The sequence below is a fragment of the Leguminivora glycinivorella genome, chromosome 16 (genome assembly GCF_023078275.1).
Source record: "Leguminivora glycinivorella isolate SPB_JAAS2020 chromosome 16, LegGlyc_1.1, whole genome shotgun sequence".
Taxonomy (NCBI): Eukaryota; Metazoa; Arthropoda; class Insecta; order Lepidoptera; family Tortricidae; genus Leguminivora; species Leguminivora glycinivorella.
Window position 1 is genome coordinate 9,130,098 of NC_062986.1, and position 21,409 is coordinate 9,151,506.

General features: G+C 37.1%; 1 protein-coding gene across 1 annotated transcript; it reads right to left on the minus strand.

Moving 5' to 3' along the window:
• Positions 1-127: 127 nt before the first annotated feature.
• Positions 128-19,964, minus strand: LOC125234554 (carboxypeptidase B-like). Its single transcript, XM_048140838.1, has 7 exons — positions 19,814-19,964; positions 5,836-5,887; positions 4,058-4,282; positions 3,157-3,238; positions 2,376-2,526; positions 1,529-1,686; positions 128-1,411 (listed from the first exon to the last, which is right to left on the minus strand). Exons 1-7 carry the CDS (start codon positions 19,839-19,841, stop codon positions 842-844), a joined length of 1,266 nt encoding a protein of 421 aa, XP_047996795.1. The 5' UTR covers positions 19,842-19,964; the 3' UTR covers positions 128-841.
• Between the last annotated feature and the right edge of the window lie 1,445 nt (positions 19,965-21,409).

The window sequence follows — 21,409 nt, forward strand, 5'->3', positions numbered from 1 at the left end:
TATGTTAACAACCCGCTAACAACCTCACGATCGTAGCAGCTCGGGTGTAAAGGGATACAATCTTAACTACGCTAATCATGCAGTCATCACTTATAGGAAATTCAGGTATAAATAAGGACGCTGGAAATAGTATCAAGTATTGTTTATTATTCAATATTTCTTGCAAGCTTTTATTTTGTTGCACATGTTGATTTCAAATATCAATAGTCAATACATGTGCAATTACCAGATTTCTATACATTTTCGGTAAAAAAAGGAAAGTTTCATACAATCAACCTAGGACATTTTGGGAAACCTAGTGGATCTCTCAGCATCATGGACTCTATCAGCCTAACAATTTTTATCCAAATCGGAGACGTGATCCAAATGTACAAACTAAACGGAAATTGCTGACATAGACAATCGTAGATTTGCATTTATTAATCTAATACAATGTTGCAATTGCAGCCTCTAAAATAGGACGTCTCGTAACGTTTGATGGCTAGCTCAGAACATTTATATAATTAAAGCTTGTCTCAAGAAATACATACAAAAAAGGAAGGTTGCAGACTTCAAAGTCGAACTTTTTCGTTTAAGAATTGGTTTGTTGTTTCTACCCTCATCTTAAGGCATTAGACACTTATTACCAGGCAGTTCCATGCCTATTGCGACTAAGTTTATTTTCTCATCCCAGCATTATATAACAGGGAATTGGAAAGAACTTTCGGAACTAAGGTATGCGTATAAAATAGATCTATCCTTGACTTAAGAGTTCCAGATAAGTAACTCATATCGATTTTAGTAAACATAAATAATATTTGAGAACTTCCTTAGGTAAGTATACATAAAATAAAATATAATTTTAACTACGACCAAATTCATCTTTTATTTGCTCAGCAAATATCCTAAAACCTTCGTACAGCTGCGGCAAAATTTTTGCCAGATTATTCTCAGGATATATGAACTCGTAGCCGTCGGTCAGCTCCATTGTGTACGAGTAGGGAATCCCTATAGCCCCGAACGCGTAGTCATCGCTGCCTCCTGCCGCGGGGTACCACTCCCCGGCGCTCAGGACTTTAAACGGTTGCCCACCAGCTCTTTGCACGGCCTTGGATACCTTCCGCGCGAGGCTGTCCAACTTCTGCCATGTCTTTGGTAAACTGCCGCCAGTATACCCCCAAGGATACACCAAGTACTGTCCATAAGCATGCAGTGACACGTATAGTTTAATCCGTTCGCGATTTTCCATCATGACATTGCGGACCATCTGCGTTTCTGGTTCAGAGAAGGGTTTGGGGCCGGCGTAGGTTTCCCTGTCGCAAGGGTCGCTGGACACGCCACTGACACCCCACTTGAAGCCATAGTTCCTGTTGCCATCCACTCCGTAGCAGTTATGGGAGGTCTTTGATCTAGTTTTTCTCCATAAGCGTTGCTATAACAGAAGAAGCGATGGTTAGAACTCCTTCAGTCTTCCTACTATCAGTTCTCAAATTATATGCGGTAGCACGATCACTGATCAATGTGTGCAATGGATTAGAGCAGTACTTACAGATCGGGAGCTGCGCGTGTACTCGTACCCGTCAGGGTTGACGACGGGCAGGATGTACCAGTCCACTCCGTCCAGCTCGTGGCCTCGCCCATCGGTCACCAGGCGGTGGATGATGTACGTGGCCATGGCAGGCGCCACCCATTCGCGAGCGTGGATACCTAAAGATATTAATAATTAGTATAAAACACTTTGTAGTAGTATGAATTAAAGGATATGGTAAGTGTAATTAGTGATAAGTCGTGAATCAATTGACGCCTACCATCTTTCAATCTTTTCTAACCCAACCCAACCACTGAAGGTGTCTTTTAGACTCAAGACTCCAACTGACAACAATTTGTCATTCTCGTTCTAAATTCAAAATCTCGAACGAACGCCGAAGACGCCCCCCTTATCAACCATGCTTCGTCGCATGAGTCGCATCGTCACTTGTTTTCACTCACCCCAGATGCCGCAAAAATGTATTCTGGCTCTGTCGCATCAATACGCAAGAGCAATAGAGATAGATAGCTACGAAAGAGATATTATCGTGAGCGTTTCGTGAGCGTTTGTGCATTCGTCTACGCACACAGATCCGCGCACTTTTGTGTCCAAGCTTGGATTACATGGTATGAATCTGTGTACCCTGGTAAATGGTAAAGTCACCATTTGATATATCGGAGCAGACAGTGTTCACAAATATTAACGCTTTGGTAATAGAAATAGAGGCAAGTTCCGATATTTGTGAGCACTCTGCGAGCTCTGATATAACAGATGGCGACTGTACAACTGTGTACAAGACATCACTTGACAATTTTAGTCAAAGATGAAGCCAGTACCAGTGTGCCAAATAAAATTTAAGAGCGTCTACCTGCATCAATGAAAATGATGGGGTTTCCAGCGCTGGGGTCTTTAGAGATCTTGGCAAGACGCATGGCGCGTCGCTGGTAACTGTAGCCTAGGGGCTGGAGTCTCACTAAGTCCGGCTTTCGGAGTGCCACCTCGTCTAGGTATTTGTTGATCTGAAAAAGGTATTAAGTAAATATTGTAATTTAAGATTCAAGTAAGTAGTTACATACATATTATCATTTATTTTTTAAGGGTTAGGGCATTTAGAAGGCGTGTGCGGAGCCGAAACCAACACGTAGACGCATGCCCCTTGTAACAAGGCAACTTAATGAAATTCTAAACTCACAGGTCTTTCGAGCCCGGTCATTGTCATCAAGGCATGGGAGGAATATAGAACCACAACGTAGAGGCCGTTTAAAGAGATTTAACTTTTGAACCATATGTTTAAAAAATATGAAAAAATCACAAAAGTAGAACTTTATAAAGACTTTCTAGGAAAATTGTTTTGAATTTGAGGTTCAGTAGTTTTTGAGAAAAATACGGAAAACTACGGAACCCTACACTGAGCGTGGCCCGACACGCTCTTGGCCGGTTTTTTTATTTTTGTCTTGATTAATAAATAAATGTACATGAATTAAAAATATACGAAACAAAAGCGACCAAGTCCACCAATCGCCGAGCCGGTGATCGAACGCGGGTCTTCAGCATACGCGGCTAACATCTATACCACTAGACCACCCGGTCGCCAACATACCTACTGTTTTAGAAATAGTGACTGACATGCAAAGATATAATTTACTTACGGAATCAAAACTATTATATCCATACACACTAAAGCCTTCTTGGAATCGTCTTCTTGACTCGCGTTGTGGTGCTTCAAATGATCTAAGAAAAATAATGTGTATTTATTAATAAAATATTATTTATTTCAGGCATTTAACAATTTATGGATTTTATAATAAGTAGTATGAACAATTTAATTTGTATATCCTGACCATAAATATATGACTACGCACTATGTCGCGGAATTTCATTAGCACTATTTTGTTTTTTTTAATACTGAACTGTCACTCCATACATCAGAATAACAGCGCCAATAACAATAGTCATAATTATATTTCTGCACGGGTAGCATGGTCGCGCGATAGACGATAAAATATCAGGCCGTCCCTATCGCACTATTAGTAAGTGCGATAGGGACGGCCAGATGTTTTATCATTTATCGCGTGACCATAATTGGTCAGGCTTTAAATTCGTACAAGTAGACTTTTTTCAAGCAAACTACGATGGTAGCATGTTTGTAAAGGTATTTATTTATTGCCTATTCCGTTGCAACAAGACTGATTGGCTGATTTTTCCAAACTCGGGTTTTGGTTTCAGTTTATGAGTGGCAAAAGTACGCACACTAGAAAGTGATAGCGAAATACATTGTGTCCAAAATATTGAATACCTAGGACACATGTCGGACACTGGCGATCAAATATATGAAAGAGGCGCGTTCCTAACACGCATTCTAAGCGCGTGTAGGTGAACGCTCCCATGCTTGTATGAGTGAGATATGACAGGTCGACTGTTCGCGTTTTTGACAGGCGGTAACTGTGAAGTAACCGAGAGGGGGTGGGCGGGACTTTCAGCGGGGAACGGTAGTGGCCATACTGTACGATAGTACTCTTTATTATACTGTGCCTAGGAGGATATACTAACCTGCCATAATCACGTTTCGTCACTATAGGCATTCCATTTTTCACTGCGAACTGTTCAACCAGCTGCTTACTCCTCGGAGACACCAGAACATCCGTGCTGTCATTGACTCCGAAACTTCTCTTCAAGATTTCCACTTCTCCGTGGGAGGCTGCTTCGTTTAAGGATAATTCCGACAACTTCTGTAGGTGCTGGTCATGGTTTGGTATTAAGCGTACAAGTGTGTAGCTGAAACAGATTGAGATATACTTATTAAACCTAAAGAATTAAGCCTGTTAAAGAGAGGCGAACAATAGTTATTTGTTATACAAGGGGGCAAAGTCGTATTTTAACGCCGAGTGTGGAATTGAAAAACGAGCAAGTGAAAGGATTCTATAGTTGAACCACGAGCGAAGCGAGTGGTTCGAGAATAGAATCCTGAACTTGCGAGTTTTTTAACACACGAGAAGTAAAATACATTTGCACCCGAGTGTAACACAAAACTTTTCCCCTCACTATAGCGAGGAAACTACAACGCAAAAAATGCGTTTATCACTGCTTCCAGTAGTTCCACAGGTGGTAAATCATCTTTATTACTAGATTCACCTATTTCTATCAATTTTAAAGCAGTTAATTTGACTTTATTCAAGGTCAAATTACTTTACCCACTAGTGGATAAAATGCGTTTTTACCCGCTGATATTAAAGGACAAAACACGTGTTTCTGAGCTAGTGAGGGGAAAAATCATATTGTACCAAATGATTATTAATAATTAATAAAGACCCTAGGGAAGAACCTTGGACATCAATTTGTAACATACTTTAATATCAAAACTACCGTGAGACATTGACGTAATAAACATATAAACGACGTATTTATATGTTTAATTTGAGACCTAATTGTTTGTGATATATTCTAATTTAAGATTAACTTTAATTGCTTTTCTGTAAATCTGATCTTATTTCTTAATAAAACCTTAATCGTGCGATAATAATAATTATTCAATAACGTAACTTTCACAGGCGATAAATTACCGTTAAAAAGGAACTAGGGACTGTATCTTCAAGTATAACTTTTTATGTGTTTTTAATTTACTGTAGTAAAGCATAAATACCTACGTTTGTCCTTATCAGTACTGTTGCGACTTACAATGGCGAATCTAATAACGCTACGCGTGTAAACAAATTCTTACATAAACGCAAGCGAATGGGTAAGCGCATAAAACTGTGGGGAAAATTCGATTACAATTTGTACATGTCGTTGAGAAAGAATGAAAAAGTTTCTTGGGAATGTCGTTTCAAATTTTTTACAATCCATACCATTATTATAAATGGGAAAGTGTGTGTGTGTGTCTGTTTGTTTGTCCGCCTTTCACGGCAAAACGGAGCGACGAATTGTCGTGATTTTTTAAGTGGAGATAGTTGAAGGGATGGAGAGTGACATAGACTACTTTTTGTCTCTTTCTAACGCGAGCGAAGCCGCGGGAAAACGGTAGTATTAATATAAAACCAACCGCTCCTTACCGTTCCCCGTGCGAAGATGCCCATAATTAAACAGTGACATACGTACCTAGTTGTTGAGAAACGCCCAATTATCACGTTAATCAAGTTATCGTCTGGGATAAATATAATTTTTACTTAGAAAAATTTGTATTAATTGTATTTTCAACCATAATACCTACGTGCATTTCAGAATAAAAGTTGTCGAAGTTTTTGAATTTTTTAAGGAAAGTGTAATAAAGAGATACATATCGAGGTTTTTATTCTATATTTTCGGAGTAAGACCTCATGTTTATAACTTACTTGTCGTATTTGTGTTGCCCATAGCCAACCTGGCAACCAAGTCCGAGAACACCTGCAAATTAAAACAAAATATTCAACCTCATTTTTTTCAAAATCGGGTCATACTATTGATCTAAGGTTTTGAAAAAGTGTATAGGGAATATATTCTATCAACCGTTATTTATTGACGATGAAGAAAAAAATATAGATAATGTTCAAATAGATTGTTTATATTGCGAATTGATTAGGTATATATACATATTTAGAAATCGTTTCTTTTGTTTTGTTATCGTTTACAAATTGTCATAATCGCAATGTAATAGATTTAAAGTTTAGTTTAAGTTATTTATCTCATTTCATTACAACCATCTGTTTTACCAAGATTGCAATTGTCTGCGCCGTAGAGAAAAGTCAGCACATCTTTGATATTATTTTATGTCATAAAAATAATCTCGATATCAAAAGAATTTTGGCCTCATACCACCTATTATTCAGGCTAGTTAAGCTGCGTTTTCACTTAAGTAGTGTTCTGTTCTGAGCGAGAATTCGTTCGTTCATGTACCGATATAGGTAGTCAAGGTTTTCATCTGCGCGCGAAGGAACGAATGCTCGCTCAGAAATGTGGAGAACACTAACGCCGTGTCTTGCGTGTCGCGTCTCATACTTCCATATCGATAAGGTTTGATTTCGTATGCGTCGCATCGCCGTCGCGCGACCATCGCGCGACCGTCGCCCACGCAAGCCACGGCGTAAGTGAAATCACAGCATTACGTAGGTACATTAACTGAATCAATGTTGTTAACCTAATATCCATACTAATATTTTAAATGGGAAAGTGTGTGTCCGTCTTTCACGGCAAAACGGAGCGACGAATTGACGTGATTTTTTAGGTGGAGATAGTTGAAAGGATGGAGAGTGACATAGGCTATTATTTGTCCCTTTCTAACGCGAGCGAAGCCGCGGGCAAAAGCTAGTCGATACATAAAACCAATCGCTACATCGAGCGAACATTTAATATTCGACCTGCGGCCTTTTGATCGAGCTAAGAAGTACGGTAGTTACATTTAAGAGGCTTCCATTACCCGAGATATTTCTGCCGGGCGGGGACAGATTGTTTGCGTCGAACGAGTTTTTAATTTGTGGTGACATTCAGGGTGTTTGCGTGGCTTCGTGTAATTGAACGACCCTGCCGTAGGGCGGATAAAGCAGTGGGTGCAGGTTTGATGTAATTGAGTGTTCACCACTAACATTAGAATGGGGCAAATGTTACAAAAGAGAAGATAGTTTATTTTAAATGCCGAGCGAACATGTAGGTACCTACGTACACCAACAAAATATGCATAAATTGCACCAGCAAAATGGTCCGTCTTTACGATTATTTAATATTAAGTTACTGAAATGGATAGTAAAAGGTGGCAGACTTTACTAATAGATAACATCTACCAGCCAGCAAGACACCAAGTTAAAATGTGTATGAAATTACTTTGTACTCTTGTGGATAAAATGCAATTTCGATATCTGTTTTCGAATAGCGAAGAGAGCCTTTATCAGTTGGTGTGGTGAAAATAATATTTATTTACTTATAATACGTACTGATTGATCATCACAAAAATCCACGAACGACTGCTTATTTACATAATTTTGTAATTGGAAGCAAAATAATCTGACAGCTGCAGCCATATCACGTTTTTATACCTAAGATATTTATTTTGTTCAGTAAAATCAGTATTATTTACAATTTCTTTTTAATCGAGTTTTACTGTCATCAGTCCAACATCTGTCAGTAGTTCAGTACGCTGTCGTGTTCAATAATTTTAATTTTAGGAATACATGAGTCCAACCCAATGTCATTTCTTCCAACCCTTTAAATGCTAAGAGTGGCACTACTACTAGGGTGGTTTCATGTGCTCTGCTACACCTTTTAGACCACCTTTTGGACTACCTTTTGGAATTTACAGGTGTGGGTTTACGTATACATTCAACATGTAGTACTACAGCGGTTATGCGTCAAAGAGAGCAAACCTTAATAATGCTTGCACGTGACCATTGGCGCACACTGCAGGTGAAAGTACAGGAAACGCTAACAGCTTACCTTACCTATACAGTGTGAGCTCGATAAATCACACTTTACCGGGGAGTATGTTGAGTCAATTACTTCCTAAAAAATCACGACTTTAATACTCGTACGATATGGATCGGTATAAACCATGAACCACGAACAGGTTTCATGACCAATCGCCTCCCGCATGATATTTCGTATTCGTGAGTGAATCGAGAGAACGGCCTTCAACAATTTGCTGCAGCAGCAGCCAGCTGGCTCTTTGTTTGCGGGTGAAAAAAATGAAAATTCAATCAGTTCAGTACTTAATGCTAATATAGTAAATATTACAGATCAATAAGCAGAAATAGAATATTGGACACACACTCCGAAGGGACCCTGATCCTGGCCATACATTTTCCGAGGCGAGCCTTAGACTGGAACCCTCAAGAATAGAGAAAAAGTTGCCGTCCAAAGCAAACTTGGCTTGTAGAAAGGATTTCAAAGGCAAAAATCAAACATGGCTGCTGAAATATATGGGATATTAGTCCTATATCCGATATCAGATCGGATAATGTGAAAACGCAGTAAGGCTATTGGGAAGACTTGGAGCGAATTGAACACGAAGCCCAAGAAGGCCGCGCCGGCGCACTGTGGACGCACTCTGCCCCTTGAGATGGGGACACACTTCTGGAGTGACAAGCGGAGTGGCATGATCAACCAGTTGTGAGTGGCTGGCTAACAGCGAGTTTACTATGGTAAATATTATACCTATATTTTCTAATTGATCATTATAACTATTATCTTTGAATATCCCTACTGCGCCTCTCATATTGTGCTGCCCAAGTTCTTTACAGAACTGCCTTCAGGCCCGAATGCGGCTTCTTGGGCAATTCCATGATTGATGTAACTGCCTTTGATCGGTCCATCGCAGATGAATCGCAGATTATTTAATTATGCCTGTATCAATCACTAGAGAAGTCTTCTAAGTGTGCTCAATCAGCACATCATTATAAAATATACTTGGCCTCTGTATGTCTGTATTTTCGCAAGAAACTCATAAAATACTGAACGGATTTTTAAGTAAACATTTTTAACATAAGATAAGAGTTTGATTTTTGAGGAATGTTTAAGTTTTTAATTTGTTTATAAGAAATATTAAGGATGTTTAATACACATCATATACTGGTAAATGTATATTTAACTAAAATTCCCAAAATGAAAGGAGGGCTCCTTCCCATTATAGCATTTTCGCTCCTGTTCCTGTAGCGTCTTACGTTTGCATGTATTGTTATAATGTAACTCTTTCATTGTTTATGTTTTTTTTAATTTCTTGATTTTAAATTGTCAATGCCATGTATCTACATTAGTGTCTGTTATATCCATATCTATTGGGTTGGTAAGAAAGTAATGAGCGAATCATAACCAATATTGTATTTCATTTATTATTTTAATCATTTATCAAAAATATAACGGCCTTCGTTATCTACTACTTGTCTCCATCGTTCTGGTAAAGAATGAATAGCATCGGCGAAGAAGTTCTTAGGTTTAGATTCAAAAAACTCAGCTATGTACTGTCGTAGATGGGCTTGATCATCGATTTTTTTTTCATTCAAGGCATTGCTTAGCGATCTGAACAATGCGTAATCCGTAGGTGCCAAGTCTGGAGAGTACGGTGGATGAGTTATCACTTTCCAACCTAGCTCCAATAGCTTTAGCCGAGTCACTTTTGCAATGTGTGGGCGAGCATTGTCGTGTAAGAAAAAAACTTTAGCATGCTGTGGACGATTCTGACAGATTTTTTGGTTTAAATTTTCAAGCTGATTACAGTATACTGATGCGGTAACAGTCATTCCACTTGGTAGGAGTTCCCAGTGAATAATACCATGAATATCCCACTAAACGGACAGCATAACTTTTTTCGGGTGAGGCTCGGTTTTTGGTGCCTCTATTCCTTTTTCGTTTGGAGCTAGCCACTGACGTTTGCGTGTGTGATTTATATATAAGACCCATTTTTCATCGCCAGTGATAAGACGGTCCAACCAGTTGAATGTGCGGCGAAAAGACAGAAGTTGTATGCAGATATCGGCACGGCGGTTTAGTTGATCTCTATCAAGTTCGTGCGGTATCCAAACACTGTATTTGTAGTTTTTTCCCAACTCGTGAAATGTGTTTCTATGGTGACATGAGAGCAGCCTAACTCGGTAGCAAGAGTACGACTCGTTAGCCTCGGATCTCCTTCAATTAAGGTTTTTAATTTGGCTACATCAATCTTCACCGGTCGACCAGACTTAGGTTGATCTGATAATGAAAAGTCGCCACTACGAAACCGCTGGAACCATCGTTTCGCCGTGGCCTCAGACACAACTTCAGGAGCAACACGCTGACATATATTACGCACTGCGTCGGCGGCTGAATGGCCAGACTGAAATTCATATTGTAAGCAATGCCTTACATGCACTTTTAATTCGCCCATTTTCTTCCTTATATTAGCTCGGCGACAGCTAGTGAATGACTGACGAGAAACTGTGCGACTCGCCCTTTATATACTTTCGACCATAGAAGATTCTAGAACTCTCTCAAAAAATTTATGTGGAATTCAATCGATCGCTCATTACTTTCTTACCAACCCAATATTAAGGATAAGTTACCATGTAGGTACCCATTGTTATGCTTTATTGCCCAGGCAAATCCGGGATGACTCGCTGGTGTACCTAAATTATATCTATCAAATAACACAACCAAATTAATTAATGATCTTCAAGAAAGTACCAGCAAGGATTTTTATTCTTTATTTTCGAATGTTTATTATGAATTTGAAATTTTGTCTCGTTAGGTACTTACAACTCTCAGTCTCGTTTCCTTTACTTCGATTTTTCCAGTCGTGTTTGTTGCAAAATTACATAGGTAAGTACCTTTTACGCAAATAATGAGAGCGGAAATAGGTGACATTAACGCCATTACTCGTACATTATAGTCCTAGGACAGAAAACCGTGACATTGACATTGTTTTTGATAACCAAGGACCATAAATACCACGGGACAGACAAAACCCATACAAAACAGCGTACCCTGAAATGTAGGAACCTTTTAGGCTTAAAACTAGATGGCGCTGGTTCGCAGCCTGGAAGTGACCAAAATCATATTTTGCCCAAATATTTTGGCATGTTTTTATTTTTTTCCCCTCACTAGCTCGGAAACACGTGTTTTGTCCTTTAATACCAGCGGGTAAAAACGCATTTATCCACTAGTGGGTAAAGTAATTTGACCTTGAATAAAGTCAAATTAACTGCTTTAAAATTGACAAAAGTAGGTGAATTTAGTAATGAAGATGATTTACCACCTGTGGAACTACTGGAAGCAGTGATAAACGCATTTTTTGCGTTGTAGTTTCCTCGCTATAGTGAGGGGAAAAGTTTTGTGTTACACTCGGGTGCAAATGTATTTTACTTCTCGTGTGTTAAAAAACTCGCAAGTTCAGGATTCTATTCTCGAACCACTCGCTTCGCTCGTGGTTCAACTATAGAATCCTTTTACTTGCTCGTTTTTCAATTCCACACTCGGCGTTAAAATACAACTTTGACCCCTTGTATAACAAATAACTATTATTATAAGAACAAATGACATGTTGCTTTATTTTAATATCATGATATCACGTCAATACAATACACATTGTGAAAAAAAAATATTTGTAGGCATCATCAGTGTAATTGTGAGATTGTGACAGTATTTAATAGATGGCGCTAAAAAATGGAGGTAAAAAATTGTAAATCCTATATATAAATAATCCTTGTTGATAACAATACACTTTTTTGCCAGTCAGTAAGGCAAAACTACACTCAGCACTACTACTACTTTAAGAATAAGAATAAGAATAAGAATAAGGATCGTTTTATTTGCCAAAAACAGTATAGAATACAATATTAATAACTACTACAATACTATTATTTAAAATAAATTGCAGGCAACTATAACATAAAATAATACTAAAAACTAAAAGTAAAATTAAATAAAAACCTGAGCGAGCAATGGCAAATGGGTTCCAGTTTCAGCATGTGCTAGGCTACCTGGTAGCCTGGCGCTGGTTTTCAAACTGGTCCCTGAGACTTGAGAGAGTGATCACTACAGAGGTATATGTAAGGCGAGAACAATATTTATAAAAAAACGTGATTCTGCGCTGTGTGTGTGTGTGTGTGTGTGTGTGCGCGTACTACTTTTGGTTGTTTTTAATTTTAATTTTAATATGCAGGTGTACGTTAAATACATTTACTTAAGAGGGGGGTATTTGGCCTGGGTCTCTAGGAGGTATGCTTGCGTTACTTTCAGTTACATTCCTAAACTGCGGTTTAGGATAATCGGTGTACTCTTTTACAGGGGTACCTAACCTACTGCCTACTTTTAGAGAATCAAGAAAGATTAGTTTCTTCGGGTTGGAACCCCGGATCGTACAGTCAACCAATTGGAACCCTAGGCCACTGTAGAACTATGGCATAGTGACGTTATAAATCAGATTGTAAGAAATCTCTTACTGTTTGTCATTTTGACATGGTTGTAGAGTGGCCTAGGGTTCCAATTGGTTGACTGTACCAATGAGTTTTTCGGAATTTATGTGCAAAATTTCATTTGATATTTGCCAGTCGCTTTTCGGTGAAGGAAAACATCGTGAGACATTGAGAATACCGGACTAATCCCAATAATGCCTAGTTCTTTCGATCGCATGGTCAGATGGCAGTTGCTTTCATAAAACTATAGTGACTACTTACGCCAAATCTTGGGATAAGTCATAAAAGCGGACCCCAATCTCTGACTAGCCGTGACGAATGCAGGTAATGTACAGGTAGTTTGCTGACAGAGCTTATAGTCTGTATTTTGGGGTATTTTTATACTACGTCGGTGGCAAACAAGTATACGGTCCGCCTGATGGAAAGTGGTCACCGTAACCTATGGACACCTGCAACTCAAAGAGTTTCACATGCGCGTTGCCACCCCATTAGAAACTTGTACATTCCCTTTTGCTGTGTTAAGTACACAGCAAAAAGGAGTGTACAAGTTCTAAGGAGGGTTCGGGTTGCCGACGACTCAAAGGACAATAGACGGAACAAATTATTTCCGTAAGTTGCCGCAACCTCGTTGAGCTCTGGCAGCCTTACTCACCGGCAGTAACACAACACTATGAGTAGGGTGGTTTGATTGGTTAACCGACACATTATTTTTTACGTAGTTTTAAATATTTAAAAGTACAGTTTATAGTATGATAACATAACAATAATTTCCTGTCAAAGACAGGTAACTTGAGAGCTATAAAAATTGTAAGAAGGTATTTTCCTAATTATGTATAGTCACATTTAATCCTCTAATTACTCTATGCATTCATTAATAGCTTTTCAATTTAATTACCAAGAAAATGCTATCGCTCTTTACGCATTCCAACTTCAACAGTAATCAAAGGTTTTATATTCCACATCTAAAACTTTGCAGAGAGAACCTTATTCGCTTATATTTAAAGTTCACTTCAGTCTTTTAGATATCATTATGATATTATTCCGATTATTAAAAGTCCATGTTTCGCTAATAAACCAAATCAGCAAATTAGAAAATTAATTATTTTTCCTAATTATTTTTTAAACTTGAAGTCACTTTATTACTAACCCCCGACGCAAAAACGACGGGGTATTATAAGTTTGACGTGTCTGTCTGTGTGTCTGTCTGTCTGTTTGTCTGTCTGTCTGTGTGTGTGTGTCTGTCTGTGGCATCATAGCTCCCGAACGGATGAACCGATTTCGATTTAGTTTTTTTTTTAGTTTGAAAGCTGAGTTAGTCGGTAGTGTTCTTAGCCATGTTTTATGAAAATCGGTCCACTATGTGTCACTAATTAAAATTTTGAAAAAACCCCCGACCGCGAGTTTTTTCAAAATTTTAATTTTGTGGTTAGGTTATAGTTATTTACTTTTTTTTTGAAGTATGTCTCATGTGAGAAAATGTGTTCTAATACATTACATACATAACATACATTAACAGTTTGTTGGCATTTTGGTAAAGACATGAATATGAATATCCGATTTACAGTAGGTACATATGGCACTATATTACCGCACTTGTTAGGTAATTAGCTCATTACGTAACTATGTCAAAAATTGAAATGGCCATTTATATACTGTAAAACGTTGTACGATACATGTGCGAATAAGTGAACACTACGTTCGTTTTTTTTTAATTTACCGCCACTCGTTTCGAATTTCTTATTTATCGCACGTGTATCGTAATATGCTATTATGGCCTGTAACCACAGCAAGTAATGAGGTGAAAAAAATCGATTTGTACTTATTTATTTATACAAATCAATGACTGCTTATTATCGATTTACGACTATTTAATAGTTATTTGTTGCGTAGTTTTTGTGTAACCGCACGTGCTAATATTAGCGAAAGATTCCAAAAGGTTGTTGATGAATGAATGGTGGTGGAATCTTGAGCGTTACGAGTGTTTCAAACCACGTGTAAACTGTTTTATTTGCATTTGCATACCATCTTGGTAACATTTGTTCCGTGTTAGCCCTTTACTACATACGAAACCATTTATGGTCGATATGATTCTGAACTCTGTTGAGAACTATAAAGTTTAAATTTCAACAAATATTTTTTGTATCATCCGGTAAGGATTAGTAGGTGTTAGAAATTGTTTTTGTTAATTTAGTGAAACATGAGATGTGATTAGATGTGAGCACCGTAATAGCATCGATATAGAAACTTTGCGGCATTTTCATCGGATGGCAACTATGATGCTGCCACTTTACTGCTACAGTCTTGACGCAGATATTTTCTATTTTCTCCCTTAAATGGCCCGGTAATTAATTATAATACATACAATAGATATTCAGATCACGAACATTATACCTACTCATTACCAGACATCATAACTTGTTCAGCAATTTCGGTGCAGCATTGTAGAAATAAAGGAATTCAAATGTACATGTGTTTCCTAGATGATCAATTTAGGCTCATTTTAGTGTTATTATTCCCACTTAATTTATGTACCTAGTTTCAGTTGGCTTCGGACGTATACTTTGCATAGTGACTTTTGAGGTCATAATGAACAACTTTTATTATGGGAGCAATGCAAAAAAATTGGCTATTTCATACATTTCGACTGTCATTTCTATGAAACAGCCAATTTTTTTTCGCGCTTTCAGCATTGGTCCCATAATAAAAGTTGTTCATTATGACCTCAAAAGTCACTGTGCAAAATTTGAACGTTCCTTTTTATTTAACCGTGTATAGATACAACTAGGGAACAAATCAAATTATTTTATTGAATATTTTTCGATTTGTTCTTTTTTCAAGTAGTCGCACTACTATATATAAATTATAAATTTAAATAGATATCATACACGAAAGAAAAAACGACAGGACCCACTGGTGGCCTTTCGTTTTTTTCTTTCGTGTATGATATCTATTTAAATTTATAATCGATGTATAGATAATTCCGACGAAACAGAAATACGATCACTATGCAAAGTTAGAACGGTCTTTTTTATTTCTGTATATTATTCCTTTAACGTGACAATTCTGCAACAATATTGCTAGAAAAGTTACGAGGTCTGTTCATTACATTACTAGTATAGATTCGAAATCGAATTACGGATAATGCCCCTGTGATGGGCTGTATCATCACTAATTAATTACTTGGACAACTAAGCTATTAAGTACTATTAGTGTGAATAGACCTTAGGTGGAAGAGTAGGTAGGAATAATACTATTCTTGAGATGATAATGATGATAATCATAAAATAAATGTATTTTCACCACACCAACTGTTAAAGGCTTACTTTTCTATTCGAAAACAGATAGCAAAATTGCATTTTATCCACAAGAGTGCAAAGTAATTTCATACAAATTTTAACTTGATGTATAGCAAAGTAAGCCTTTAACAGTTGGTGTGGTGTAAATAAATATACTAATCGTAACTGTGATTGATATGTGACTGATATCCAACAAGTTGATAAAAATATCAATATTTTAATATTCAAAGAGGAAAATAAGGACTATATTTTAAAAGGCGATTTCTCGCGGATCCTTTACTTTCGCCTTAAACTAAAGAGGCAACAGACAAACACGTTTACTTTCATATTTATAACACAAGCAGGTATTTTGTCGACGGTACATGACCGCCGTCGAATTAGGTGACAAAAACATTCGTCTTGTCGTCGCGCATACTAAGGAGCTATTTAGAACATAGCGAGTAGAGATGCACCAATAGTGCTTTTGGCCGAATACCGAATATTCGGCATGATGTTTGCTATGAACACTGGACAGCTATTGGAAATAAAAACGGTGCCTAATTAAATCTGTTCGACGAGTAAGCACAGCGCTTGGCAAGATTACATTTTTGTTGCTCAGAATTAGTGAATGTTGTCAACTAAAAAGCGCTGGTGGCCTAGCGTTAAGAGCGTGCGACTTACGATTCGGAGGTCGCGGGTTCGAACCCCGGCTCGTACCAATGAGTTTATCGAAACTTATGTGCAAATTGTCATTTGATATTCGCACGTCGCTTTTCGGTGAATGAAAACATCGTGAGGAAACCGGGCTAATTCCAATAAGGCCCTGTTACCCTTCGGGTTGGAAGGTCAGATGGCAGTCGCTTTCGCAAAACTAATAGTGCCTATGCCAAATCTTGGGATTAGTTGTCAAAGCGGACCCCAGGCTCTCAATGAACCGCGGCAAATGCCGGGACAATGAAAGGAGGATGATGAGTCAAGTCAACTAAATGGAGCCCCAGGATGAAGTAGTACAGACAAGTAATAAAGATGTTCAAAACGACTGGCAATAAAATTAAAAAAATACCGAAATGAGTGTTTCAAATCAACACGAGTTACAAATTTACTATTACTTAGTTGTTTTTACTATAAAGTACATACCACTTCTAGCACCTATGTCACCCATTCAAACCACACAATTCAAAGAGTGCCCTCTAACGAAATAACGCAACCATTGCTTGGCTGGAAATCGCAAAATGCAAGCCGTGGCTCCGGGCACCCTGTAAACTCATGGAAGCGGTCCGTCGAGGATGAACTACGAGCGACCGGGTCAAGCTGGAGCGAGGCCATGAGGGTAGCTGAAGATCGTAAGGCGTGGTGTGAGCTCGTGAAGGCCCTTTGCACCTCTGTGGTGACATAGGACTCCAAGAACAACAACATGTTTTCAGCATAACATGAGAAATATGAGGGCATATTGAGAATATAAGAAATAAAACAACAATTCAAAGCTTAAAGATGAACATTTTTAAAAGATATCCAGTAAGATTGTGGATTCAGCAATAGCAAATAATACTAATGTCAATTACTGTTTCTGACTTCAATCTACTACTGTGGTTTTGTTAATCCGAGACTGGATATTTTTATACATATTGAGAAAAACTTAACGCAGACTTTTAATATTTATGCTTAATATATATGATTGTAATAGGTATAGGTACTATTTTTTGTTCTACTTTGCATGTGCGTAAAGTTAATTGTAAAATGACACAATACATATCTTTTTTTAAGCACCGATCTCATGATGCATTTAGTTTAATTAATATTATAATGTCCGTTCTTAATCGTATCTAAAAGCTCTATAGGTATTATTGTAAAACAATACACAAATAATTTTGTTATCCTATGAAAGTTTAAAAAGAACAAACGAATTTGATTTGCGGCTGATTATTATAGTAAAATTTACTTGTTACCTGGTAAAAATGTTGATTTCTAAGCTTGCAACTGTTGGTTTATTAATCGTTAAGCAAAATACCATCATACTTCTCATATTCTGCTGAAACATGCAAAAAAATTTACTATTTGGGCACTTTTAATCCTCAAGGCCAATCCGGCCGGATCCGGCCGGATCCGCCGGATTGGGGGTAAAATCCGGCCGGATCCGGCCGGATTGGATATCAGATCTGTTTTGTATTGCTCAAACAAGACAATTCTTATTTAAAGAATGCGTTTGAAATAGTAAAATTCGATAATTTGAGTTGTATTATTTTTCCTTTTTTAGGTGTAACAGATATTAGGTATACTATCGAATAGTATGCAATATTCAACCGAATACACAATATTCAATATTCGACAAAGTGGCCGAATAGGCTAAATACCAAATAGTTGACGGCTATTCTCAGCATCTCTAATCGCGAGTTATCACCGTTATGACATGTGCGTGTGTGGTTTTTACTACAGTAGCCGTCAAACGTGTATACAGGGTGAAATCGAATGACGATGACGTCTATCAATACTAATAATTTATTGAACGAAAGTGAGAAGAATCGATTTTTATGGTATGAATTGCGTCACGATCAGGTGGTATTTGGCGAACAATATTTTATTTATTTATTTAACTTTATATATATGTACAATAAAATATGTAGAAATGGCGAATTGTCTGATACATGTCATAAATATTTAATATGTAATTTTTATATATGTCAAAGTTAAAATTAATACGTTAGGTTTTTAAAAAAATATTATTTAGGCAGCAGAGAGCCGCCTGATGGACATAAACAACATCGGAGGAGTCACTTATGCGTTGCCGACATTTGAGAATCCTAAATACCCGATAATATTATTTATTTTCTTACATATGTTTGTTGTTATTTTAAATTAGTAGGAAGGATATATGTTACTGATAGTATTTCTAAGTACAATACGAGTAGATTTAAAATATTCTACCTGATCCTTGTCCCGATTGTTCACGCTGTAGGTACACTTTCATTTTTAGATGCATAAACAAACTTTTTATAAATTCACAATTTGTTTACGTACGTGGTATTAACGAAAATAATTATTTCAATACAGATGGTGTTTTTTACGCACTAGTGCGAGAAGTGGTTTCATTGTATGTCAGGTCGAAACTTCGGAGGGTCATCTGTACTGAAAAACGTCGTATGATACACGTTCGAAAAGGAAATACGAACTTCCTTTTTTTCGCACTTGTACTACTACTACCTACTACGTCGTTTCGTTTTAGTTTATTGTAGGTAAGTTTGAATCATTACGCAAAACAGCGTAATCATGTCTAAATAATTATTTAAATAAAATAATGAATAAAATAAAATAAAAAATCTTCTGAAATAGATATCATACACGAAAGAAAAAACCTCTTCTTCTTTCGTTCTTTCGTGTATGATATCTATTTCAATTTATATTTATAATTATAGTAGTGTGAATACTTGAAAAAAGAACAAATCAAAAATAATCAATAAAATAGTTTGATTTGTTCCCTAGTTGTAAATCTTAACAGGTTATGACCCAAAATGTTCATAAATGAACATCTAATTTAATACGTTACCTAATATATGATTTTAAGACTATATTTCCTAAATAGTAGAAAATGTAGATTTTAATCTTTTCTAATCAAAATCTTATTTCTTCGGTAAGGTCTCGTAATCGTTACTCATGAAATAAATTATAGTCATCATTAATTGCGTTATCCCGGCATTTGCCACGGCTCACGGGAGCCTGGGATCCGCTTTGACAACTAATCCCAAGATTTGGCGCAGGCACTAGTTTTACGAAAGCGACTGCCTTCTGACCTTCCAACCCGAAGGGCAACTAGGCCTTGTTGGGATTTCGGTTACCTCACAATGAAATAAATAATAATAACAAATTATAAAAACACTCTAAAGTAAATAAAAATATAAATTGAAATAGATATCATACACGCCGACCGGGCGGGTGGTTTAGTGGTAATGACGTTAGCCGCGTAAGCTGAAGACCCGGGTTCGATTCCCGGCTCGGCCACCAGTGGGTTTTGTCGTTTTTTCTTTCGTGTATGATATCTATTTCAATTTATAATTTATATATAGTAGTGTGACTACTTGAGAAATAACAAATCAAAAAATAATCAATCAAATAATTTTATTTGTTCCCTACTTAAATTAAAATACCTATAATATTTTCTAGGTCACTCAAAAATTCAAAACAATACTCACCGATCACAAACACAAGGCACTTGGCCATCTCAAATCACCGATAACTGCTAAACTTAATTGTTATTAAGATTCGATTAAAAGTTCGGTGCGCATGAGTTCGCGCGCGAGCGTGCGCGTTACCGGTAAGTGGTGGACTGAGTGCGCGCAACACGCCAACTACCGTAAGCGATCGGCAACGGTGATCTGTTGTACCGAATCGATTCCCCGTACAAACTTAGGCGTCGTTATCCTCGGATTTTTTTTTATTGTGATTTTTTTTAACCGCACGTGTAACGCGTGCTTGTGCAAACAAATCTGTAATTTCAATATTGAAGAATCACACCAAGCGAAGTTGGGCGATTTTGATAGCCCTACCTGTGCAATGAGAAATAAATATATGCTCATAAATCTCAAAAATATAATAGTAAAATAAACGTGTGCTGTGAGCATAATTATAATCATACCAAACTATGCTGGCAGCGTTTGACAGGCTAGTTAGGACAAATTTTAATATTATTTTAAACGTCAGACTTCTGTGAAATGATGACACACGATAGGCTTAGTCAATCTGTGTAAGAATGAAATAAATTTTCACCACACCAACTGGTAAAGGCTTTCTTTGCTATTTATTATTAATATATTTATTTATTATATAATATTTATATATTTATTTATTATATTGCTACAGATAGCAAAATTGCATTTTATCCACAAGGGGGCAAAGTAATTTCATACAAATTTTAACTCGATGTCTTAATCTGGCTGGTATGGTATGATTTTGAGTCATAAATATTGAATAAATTGATGGACTTGATTTATTTTGATGTTTTATAGTCAGTATTTTGTTCATGTTAGTGTGGTGAAAAATGTTGTGTTTCACTCGGTGGCAAAGTTTGTTTAACCTTTGTGCCTTGATACCCTCGCAACGCTCAAGATTCCACAATGCCATGACAAAAATACATCCACTTGTAAAATATATTTCCAATAATGTCAATATTCAGTGAGGAAAATGGGGTCGATCTTTGTATCAGGAGCCGGATTTGAGACGTTCGTCCCCTTTCGTTTTAATCGTCGTTTTTAATCTGGACTTGCATTCGTGTCCCATTCAATTTAGAACTAATCTGATTATCAATTTCACGCTGTTCGCTACGGGCTAAACAGGCCCTGTAGACAATATGTTTCCGGTCCGATGTCAACGCATACGTTATTTAGCACATACGTATTTGAATTGTTCTCTAATTAAATCGATACAATCGCGTCCATTACATCCACACAGTTACGAAATATAGAAATATCTCTTATTATTATGAGCTTGAGTGTTCAAATTTTTTTCGTATTACTGTGTATATACAACTGAACGCAACTGTACAACCTATTAAAAAACCTTCTGGAGATCATAAGATCTACCTACATATTTAGGTATTGTATGCATTTCTTGTCGCATTATCTACGAAGTTTCTAGATAGATTTCTAATTGATTAATTAATTAATAACTTTAAAGGCATATTCTTGGTCACATTTTAAGACTAAAATGTCATATAAATTTTAAAGATTTCGTCTAGTTTCAGTTAGTTATTGCCAATTAAACCACGCAACCGAAAAAAAACATTTCCGTAT